The sequence below is a fragment of the Acanthisitta chloris genome, unplaced genomic scaffold (genome assembly GCF_000695815.1).
Source record: "Acanthisitta chloris isolate BGI_N310 unplaced genomic scaffold, ASM69581v1 scaffold44888, whole genome shotgun sequence".
Lineage (NCBI taxonomy): Eukaryota > Metazoa > Chordata > Aves > Passeriformes > Acanthisittidae > Acanthisitta > Acanthisitta chloris.
The window spans coordinates 1-9,765 of record NW_008686183.1 but is presented as its reverse complement, the minus strand read 5'-3'; the positions used below and the strand labels follow the sequence as shown (position 1 = coordinate 9,765).

Below are 9,765 nucleotides of genomic sequence, written 5' to 3'. Positions count from 1 at the left end.
GGAATGTGGAAGGCAGTGAATCTGCTGTGCTATTTAATGCTGTTTGCAGTAATAATAGTCATGGCACACACAGCAGTGTTGCAGCTCTGTGGCAGTAGTGAAGATGTTCCAGTCCCTGGTTGCTGCTCTTGGTGCAGAGATGCATAGTGTGGGTTTGACGTCATGCAGGGCATGAAAAGACAGATCTTCCTTTTCAATCCAGAATTCTTTCAGGCGACCTTTGTAAGCCTTCAAGGTTGTGAGAACATCGGGCAGAGTGAAAACCCTAGAAATAAAGTTGTTCTGTTGCAGCAGAATGTGACAGAATGTGCCCAGAGATGTAAGCGAGGATGACTCTGGCATGGAGTTGGAATTGTCACAGGACAGCTAGTCACACAATTCCAGCATCTGCCACACTTTCCTCACGGACTCACCTCCACTGAAACAGTCTGTGAGGAAAGTGTGGGCATCAGGCTGCTTTGAGAAGTGCTTTGATGGCTTTAAAAACCAACCTGATGGTGCCACTCGTACCAGCAGGAGAAGTGTTGGCTGCCAAATGCTTCCTTAACTAGTACTGGGTAAATGGAGCTTGGTTTCCATTCCATAACTTGCCTGTAGGATTACAAACAGAATATACATTTAATATTTGAGCCTTCCTAGCAGAGCACATCATCGTTGTGGTGGGAAGGTGCTCAGCTCCTGCCAAAGCCACCTCGGGGCACGAGGTTCTCCTCCCTGCCACGTAGGTGACTTTCAGGTCTGGATGAGGAGAAACGAGCTACACCTATTTTTAGGAAACCTGATTTCCCAGCGTGGCATTTGTTCTGTAGATACAAATATAGTTTTGGAACTGAAGTGATTGATGTTTTCCTGAGGTGGCATCAGGGTCATGGAAAGTTCCAGAGTGGGTGTTTGTTGCCTGTTCCCTCCCTCTGGTGCTGCTGCTGCTGCTGCTCCTCCTCCTCCTCCTCCTCCTCCTCCTCTCTCCCCTCCCCAGAGCTCTGCATAAACAGCCCTGCCGCGGTGGAATCCGGCAGAGCAGCTGCGGGCTGTGCTGCCAGGGGAGCCTGTCCCAGCCTTCCCAGCCTTCCCAGAGCTCTTCCCCACGCAGAGTTAGCACTCAGATAACTTTGGAAGTGCCAGAGACTGAAGACATGCCCAGTCGTTTCAGACATGGCCTTAACCCATCTTCAGACAACTTCAGGCATTCGGTAGAAGAAGGATATAAGTAGATGAGGACAGGAAAAGCAGAAGGTAGGAGGTTTGTGCTCTTTTTTTTGAAATGTGGTGATTTTTGTTGTGTTAGTTACGAGTCACCTATGTGTGCAATCATCTAGGAATAGGATGTGCCAAAGGGCTGAGCTGGTTAAGGAATTGTCTAAAAATGGGATTCAGTTCTTTTAACTTCTTTCCTAAGCACCTAATTTAGCCCTTTTCTTGTCTCTGAGGGTATAGCAAGTGATGTGTTGTTGGTTGTGAGAACATATTGGTGCCAGTGTGGACTTTTTCAGGCTGCTTTTTGTGAAGAAAAACTCACTTGGGTCAAGAACTTGTACTTTTGGACTCTATTAGAGTTTCATCTGGAATACAGGATAGCACTATCAGTCGTCCTTACTTGATAACTTCTCCTTTATTGCAGGTTATGATGCATGATTATCACAGAAGAAATTCATGTCTATAGCTCTTAAGGACTTTATTACATCATCTTCAAGCCTGATAGTTTTGGAATCCATATTGCAGCTGCAAACACACGTCTGCTTTTGCATTTCCACAAACATCTTCCCTGCCAGGAGATACTGGAACCCAAGTGCTCTGTTCTAACCCAGGGACACCATCAGAGTCTCTGAGGATCTCCCAGTTACAAATTCACACTAACATATTTGCTAGGTGAGTTGATGCATTAGTCTCATATGCAGTAGTTGTGGCTTTTGCTGAAATCCTGCAAATCTCAACCCTTGCTGTCCTTTTTTTAATAAGCACAGGAAACGAAGGTGTATACAAATGCATAATGGTTGTTGTAGGTAGCAGTGGTGTTGCCAGTGTGGAGTTTTGCAGTGGTGAATGGATAAACACTGAAATTATTTTGTGGGAGCCTTGCTGATTTCGTTACTGATCGTGGCAATCCACTTTTTCTGATTTGAGGTTTCCTGGTTTAGTTTGAGCTTGAGAATTTTCTTAAACCTCAGATGGAAATACAAATTGTTGCTGGGAACATCAGTAGTATCCCACTACACTGTCCTCTGAGCTTTTTGAGGAAACTGTGCTTTTGTGTGTGATGTTACCAGCTCAAACTTACAATTCGATTTTTTAATTTAAATTATTATTTCAAATTCATTAGGTCACCTCAGGTTAATATTTTACAAGTCTTACCTAACTTCCTATTTGGAAGGTGGACTTTTCCTGCAAGTGCTTAACTAAGGAAGAATCAATTACAGGAGCTATAAAATAGCTTCTAGCTTGGAAAGTTATTTTCCTGAAGTTATTTTTCCAGTCTGGGACCAATTTCCCTGAGGTGGTGTGTTTGTCTCTGGGCAAGATCTTCAGGGGAAGTTGTTTTACCTTTGAGATGACTTAAAATCCTCTTTTTTGGTCCTTGTTCAGAGTTTATTTAATTCTGTCTGGTTTGTTGGTCGTAATGTTCTTTCATGACTTCAGCTAGTCTAAAATACTGAGTCATTACCCATAAACAGAACAAAAAAACTTCTGTAGCTGTTCTCCTTCAGTAGTTACTGTAGATCCTCAGTTCTTCCTTTGCAATGTTCCTGGTTTGGGGTCTGTGATGGTGAGTGGAAAGTGGTGCTGAGTAATGATAGCTGGTGGTGAACCTACCCCATAAGATCTTCATGGAGAGGTGTGAAGCTTCTTGTGCAACCCAGTGGCTTCCAGCATGCTCCCACAGAGCTAGCCCAGGTTCAGGGTGTGCTTTGGAGCCTGGTTCCTGCTGGAGTGATGGGGGTGAACCAGGAGCTGTGGCCTCAATCTCTGGGAGTCATTAATCCCTTGGTGTTTGTTTGCAAACACCGCGTTAATTGTGCTCCTGTGCCGGTGCCTGAAAACTTCATCCGTCCTGTTTGCAGCCAGGCCAGCCCCAAAATGATTCCCAATGGGTATCTGATGTTTGAGGACGAGAACTTCATCGAGTCATCCGTTGCCACACTGAATGCGGCAGATCGGGCGCCGCCCGCCTGCAGGTACGCGCGTCCCGCGGGCCGGGGGGCTGAGCAGGCAGGGGTGCTGGTCAGCTACTGCTGTGTCCCTCGCTGAGGGCGAGGGGGGGATCTGGGAACCTGGTTTTTCTGGAAAATCCACACTTAAAAGCAATCGGGTGCACTCCAGGAGAAGCAGTGCTGATGTTGTTTTTCAGCTGGAGATGACCGATTTGAGCCATGGCTTGCGCCTGGGTAGCAGCCCCAGTGTAATGTCTGTATGCTGCTAAAATAGAAATGTGGTGACAAAATCCCTTACCAGCTCCTTGTGTGTGCTTCCACTGAAGGTGTGTGGCCATGAGATGCTGGCACACCGAGCTGTGCTGGCCTGCTGCAGCCCATACCTGTTCGAGATCTTCAACACCGACAGCGACTGCCACGGCGTCTCCCACGTCAAGTTCGACGATCTCAACCCGGAAGCTGTCGAAGTTCTGTTGAATTATGCCTATACTGCTCAGTAAGTGGTTTGCACAGAAACTAGGGGAGGGTGGGCTTTAATTTAAAATGTGGAGGTAATAAATTGCTGTCTCTAACAGGTTGAAAGCTGATAAGGAGCTGGTGAAAGATGTGTACTCTGCAGCAAAGAAGTTGAAGATGGAGAGGGTTAAGCAGGTACAGTCCTCAGCTCTTCCCCAAATTCACTCTGCCCCCTCAGGCTGACAGCATTTTGCTTTTTGGTGTTAGTGAGCCCAAAACTGGTGGTTCTGTGGCAGAAGTGCTGAGTGTGAAGCTCCTGTAGATGCCCATGAGCACTGTGCTGGTTTGGGTGCCATCACTGGTACGGCTCCTGCCTGTGCTGTGCTGGGGGTTCCCTGCACATACAGTGTGTGTGACTGCACCTGGGCAGCAAAACAGCTTTGGGCCATGGCTGGTTCCTGACCTTCAGCTCTGTGGACATGGTGCTGTGCTTGGTTGTGTTGGGGGCATGATTAAACCTGTAAATCCTTGGAAAAAAGAAGAATCCACACCTGGATATGAATTTGGTAGCACTTGACTTTCTTGCCACGAACAGAGAAGGGAATTGGGATTCTTGCCCTCACCTGTGCAGAGCAGCAGCTTTGGAAGGTGTTCTGTAGAGAAACTTGGGGTCAGTGTGGGGATCAGCAGCTTCCAAATGTGCTTGATCCTTTCCTTTAATGTCTGCATATTCCTGCAGAAGGCAGCGTTGGGTTCCCAGCTCCGGGGAGACTGTTCTGCGGTTAGAAACAGCGGTTGCTGTGTGCTGGGAGGGATGATTCAATGTACCAACACCTCACCTGCTTGTGAACTGAGGTGCAGCTCTTCCCCTCACAGGTGTGTGGTGACTATTTGCTCTCCAGGATGGATATTCAGAGCTGCATCTCCTACCGCAACTTCGCCAGTTGCATGGGAGACTCACGTTTGTTGCACAAGATCGATGGCTACATCCAGGAGCACCTCGTGCAGATCTCAGAGCAGGGGGAGTTTCTCAAGCTCCCACGGTTAAAGGTTAGTTTACCTTTGTAGAGTTCCTTCTGGTAGGAGGTTTCTGAAAAGCAACCCAAGGAGCACTGGGAAGGCTTCTTTTTTGGGGAAGGAAGACTTGGTGTACTGACTAATGCCACAGTGTGGAAACTCTGGATCTGTGTGATATTTGTACTGCTGTGGACCTTAGCTGTAGAGAGTACACACTGCCACCCTTGCTGAGGGCAGCAGGGAACTGCAGCTGTGCTCACACTTCTGGTTCCACAGACCAAAAGCTGCTCATGGGTGTTTCCTGGCTCCGTGGGAGAGTCTTGTTGCTGTGTGAGGTGCAGCATGCTGCCAGTACCAGGGTCGTTCCCAGAGAGTAAATCACCCTTTCCTCTTCTCCCTCTAGCTTGAAGTCATGCTGGAAGACAATGTTAGCCTACCCAGCAATGGCAAATTGTACACAAAGGTAATCAACTGGGTACAGCGCAGCATCTGGGAGAATGGAGACAGCCTGGAAGATCTCATGGAAGAGGTTAGTCTTCAAGAAAATGGGATTAAGCATCATTTAAAAACAAAGAAACCAAACAAAAAAAAAAAGCCAATATGAAGGATGATCCCTTTTTAATTTTTTTTGTTTATTTTTTTCATTTTTTTAAACTGTGACCCTAAAGAATTTAAATTCTGCTGTAGGTACCCCTAAGCTGAGAAACTGGGGGGGTGTTCAGGTGAGCTGAATGAACTGTTCAGTCTGGTCTTCGCTTTCCTTTTTTGCTCACTGTTGCTGTATAGTACCCTCAGAGTGGCATGGATCTTGCTCTAGATTTGGGGAGGTGGTACTGAGACTTGCCTTAGATTCTTGATGTTTTCCTTTGCAGGTTTTGCTTGTAAAGGCACAGTAGGTAAAAGCTTCTAATGGTTGTTCCTCCCCATTGGTTTATCTCCCCATAGGTTTATTAACAAAACTAGGATACCAAGGCTGAAGAACCAAGAAGAAACCTCAAGTGTATTGACACGTACAGAAGCAGCAGTCCTGCCCCAGTGCTCCTAAGAAAATCCGCTGTGGGCAGAGAGCCATGATGATGATTTAATGGTGTTTACTTACTCCTTTACAGGATACTTTATTTTCAAAGTTGTGTGTTATTAAATGGCTTTGCTCATGAATACGAATAGTAGATGTAGCCTGGGCAGTGTTGAATGGAAAAAAAAATTAGTGGGGAGTCTAAATTTTTGATTGGCTACAGAAAAATGGGACTTCACCAAATCTCAGGAGACATCAAAATTTTCCAGGTTTGTTCTTGCAAGCACGAAAGAGCTTCAGAAACACTTGTATAGGCCAAAGTACATGTTGATGCTGTCATGTATCTCAAGTGTGTGTTTCCTCTCGGGGAAACTCATTTTTTAAAAGCTTTGATCATGTTGAAATTCAGATGCATTTCACTGAAACAGCTGCATATGATGTTCAGGGGTGGACAACAGTTTCCTCCAGAGCTTGAACTTGTGTTGTCTTCCCTCATTCCCATGCCTTTCTTTTAGAGTCCACTGTTGGCTCCTCTTAACCTTTTTTTGCTGGAGATAAATATGTGTGTTTTTCAAAGCAGAAAACTTGTGTGCAGGGATAAGGCAAATGCTTGCATGAGACTGTGAATTTGTGTAACTCTGCAAATTAATGTGCCTTTTGCTTGTCTAATGTTTCTGTGCTGGAAAAACAGCAGAAGCCCTTGGAAAAATGAAGATTTCTCTCAAGCTGGGGAAGTAAGGAGCCTCCACCCCCTGTTTGAAGATTGCCACCATGACATCTGCTTCCTTTTAGTTTTGTTGTGCTAGCTGAGGGGAGCTGCCTGCTCGGCGTGGGTAACGAGCCTGGAGCTGAGGAGCACTGCAGACATAGCCACATGGGTATTCTGTTGTTGTTTTTGCAGGTGCAAACGCTGTACTACTCAGCTGATCACAAGCTGCTTGATGGAAATCTGCTAGATGGACAGGCTGAGGTGTATGGCAGTGATGATGACCACATTCAGTTTGTGCAGGTACAAATTGCAGACAGTCTCAGGTAACCCCGAGTAGACTGGAGCAGTTTACAGCACACCTGAAGTCTTGTGTCCTGGTAGCAGAGAAAGCAGCAGTAGCTGTAATGGAGGAACACACCACAGAAAGTGTCTGTCTTGAGGCTGCTGGAGGAGAGGATGAAGTCTCTGCTGCTGGTTTTGGGCAGACTGACTCTCAGCCTTTGCCAAACACAGTGTGCTGGGTTTGGCTTCAGAATGAATCTTGGCTGTTGGAAGAAAGAAGAGGTAGACAAGCACTCAGCTGTGGGAAGTCAGCTGGGGCTTGGTAGAGAGAACCAGAGGCTGTGAAGACTCAGGGGCTGCTTGGCTTGTGGTGGGGAGTGTGGCTTTTCAGTTTGGGGCCACAGAAAAATTCCAGGTACAAGTTCCAGTCCTTTCCAGCCTGTTTGTGTTCAGCTGCACTGGCAGTGTGGCTGCCACATCTCTCTGATCTAGAGATACCAATGCTTTGAATACAGATCATTCTTGTGCCTTCTGAGAGGTGTTTCTTATGGTTTTAACTTGTTTCTAGCCAGGTATAGTCCTCCTCAGCTCCTGTAAACCACATGGCTTAGCACAGTGGGGGCTGCCTAAGGTACAAGGAGTAGAAAAGGACTAACAGGTGTAAATTGTCACTTGCTTTAGACACAAAGTTTGTTCAGACTCACTGAATTTGAAGCAAATGTGATGTTTTACATCACCTGCTGCTACAAGTTTGCTTCTAGAAATGTTTAGCTAATGTGTATGTGAAACACTGCCCATGGGTTTGAGAAGTGAAATAGAGAGGAGATCGAAGAGGCAGATAATTTTTCCAGTTTCTTAATGGTTTTTAAGCCTTCACAGGCTTCTCCATCTTTGTGTGCTACTCCTTGCAGTGCTTAGGAGCAGAGGTGAAAGTTGAGAAGTAAGGGCAGGAGATCTCAACTGGTTTTAAATCCTTTCTGATAAGAATTGCCAACCTGAGACATTCTAAAAGGCTGAGAAAACTTAACACCAGAAAACCCCTAGATGCCAGGCCTGGAGAAACTCTTAAGTTTGAAATTTTTCAATTCCAAGAGTTTGTGTTTTCTTTTACTGTTGAGGCAGTTTAAAGATAAGAGAGCAAGTGGTTAATGGGATGAAGATTCAGTAATAACAAAAAGACTGTCCACAAAGGAATCTGTTTTCATGGTGAGCTGAGTTTAGCAATCCAGCTCCTCTGTGTGAGGTTATCTGAGTTAGGTGATGTGTTTCCCAAGTCTTGTGACAGTTTCCATGGAGATGAGGCTCCTGGGAGCTGTGCAGACACACAGACTTGGGACTGTGGTCACAAACTGCTGCTGAACAGAACGGACAGCACCATAACTTCTTGTGCTCCAGCAGAAGCCTGAGCAGCCCAGGCTGCTGTGCTGGGAGGGGAGGTTTGGAGTTGGTTCTTAATGGAGCAAAATAATGTAAGCTACAGTATAAATTTAATTGAAGATGAAAAGAAGGCAGAAATCTCCTGTTAGTGGGGAAGTACCAAGGGAGCAAAATCCAAGAAACAGCTAATCTGAGCACAGAGAGGAACTGAGGCGAAATTAATTTGTCTTTGGGGAACGAAGAGAATAGTTAATTCACTTCCAGATAGCATTATGTAATTAACTCAAGTTCCAGAAGCAGAGCCTGGTGAGTGAGCTGCTGGTTTCTCACTCAGCTTTGCAGCTGCAGGTAGCTCTTCCTTCCATTTGTGAGCCTGGATAGTGTGCAGTCCTCCAGGGCTGTGAGGGACTCCTGGCCTGACACCAGGAGGATGAAGCTGCAGGCACGGGATGAGATGAGCCCCAGGAGGAAGGTGTAGGGTGGTTTTTGGCCACTGGTGCTGGGTAGGCAGATGTTCTGCTGGAAACAGAGGTGTGCTATAAATGATGCTCTGCGGAGGTGGCAGGCCAAGTGTTCTCCTGAGTAGCTGTGGTAGCTCAGAGAAGCAAAGGTAGAAGGAGGTGTAGTCTCTGGCTAGGTTGCTGTAGCTGCCTTTTGGTTTTGCAGAAGAAGCCACCCCGTGAGAATGATCACAAGCAGATCAGTAGCAGCTCCTCTGGAAGTCTTTCTCCAAATGCTACTGTTCAGAGTCCTAAACACGAGTGGAAAATCATTGCTTCAGAGAAGACTTCGAGTGAGTAACAGGGGCAGGGTTTGTGTGACAGACCTGTCTGGTGTCCTGTCCCCACCACCTCCTGCTCCCTGGGGATTTCCTTCAGCAGCTCTAAGCAATGCACCAAGTGCTTTTTCTTACTGATGGTGCGAGTGCAGTAAGGTGTGGGATGTTCCTAATGCAACACTGGGATCAGGTACAGCTCCATTCCTCATCAGCAGGGACACTCAGATCCTTGGGGTGTGGCATGGACCCAGAAGACCCTGAGGAGATTGGCAGTCTGACTAATTACCAGATCTATTTTTGGGGTGTATCATTGACCCAGAAGACCCTGAGGAGATTGGCAGTCTCTGACTAATTCCCAGACCTATTTGTGGGGTGTATCATTGACCCAGAAGACCCTGAGGAGATTGGCAGTCTCTGACTAATTCCCAGACCTATTTGTGGGGTGTATCATTGACCCAGAAGACCCCGAGGAGATAGGCAGAGCTCTTTGCTCTGTGTGTGCAGGGAATCTCTCCTAGCACATCTTTAGATTGCTGCCTTAGATCCTTTGAGCACTGCTTTAGAATCTGAGACCACATTTTTCAGTAATTAACACTTTTTCTAACGCTTGGAGAACCAGTAAGCAGAAAAACTCGGTAAGGGGAGAAGCAGAATGCTGTTGGGCACTCCCCTCGGGTCACCTCCAGCCTTACAGCCTGTCTCTCCTTTTCTCCCGGCGACAGGTAACACCTACCTGTGTCTGGCCGTGCTGGACGGGGTGCTGTGTGTCATCTTCCTGCACGGCCGGAACAGCCCGCAGAGCTCCCCCTCCAGCACCCCGAGGCTGCTCAAGAGCCTGAGCTTCGAGCTGCAGCCCAGCGACGTGGTGGAGAAGCACATGTCTCCCATGCAGTACGCGCGCTCGGGGCTGGGCACGGCCGAGCTGCACGGGAAACTCATCGCTGCAGGTGAGGGAGGAGGGACAGCACAGCCTCGGGGGGCACTC

At 47.1% G+C, this 9,765-nt stretch overlaps 1 protein-coding gene across 1 annotated transcript; it reads left to right on the top strand.

The window, feature by feature from the left end:
• Nucleotides 1–3,072: 3,072 nt before the first annotated feature.
• On the top strand, nucleotides 3,073–9,727 carry LOC103807281 (influenza virus NS1A-binding protein-like; the record flags this gene model as incomplete). The annotated part of the gene is made up of 8 exons (XM_009080007.1): nucleotides 3,073–3,158; nucleotides 3,448–3,642; nucleotides 3,722–3,797; nucleotides 4,479–4,652; nucleotides 5,023–5,148; nucleotides 6,536–6,643; nucleotides 8,669–8,795; nucleotides 9,503–9,727. Coding segments are annotated over exons 1-8 (1,117 nt in total), but the record flags the coding sequence as incomplete, so codon positions are not given.
• Nucleotides 9,728–9,765: the final 38 nt, after the last annotated feature.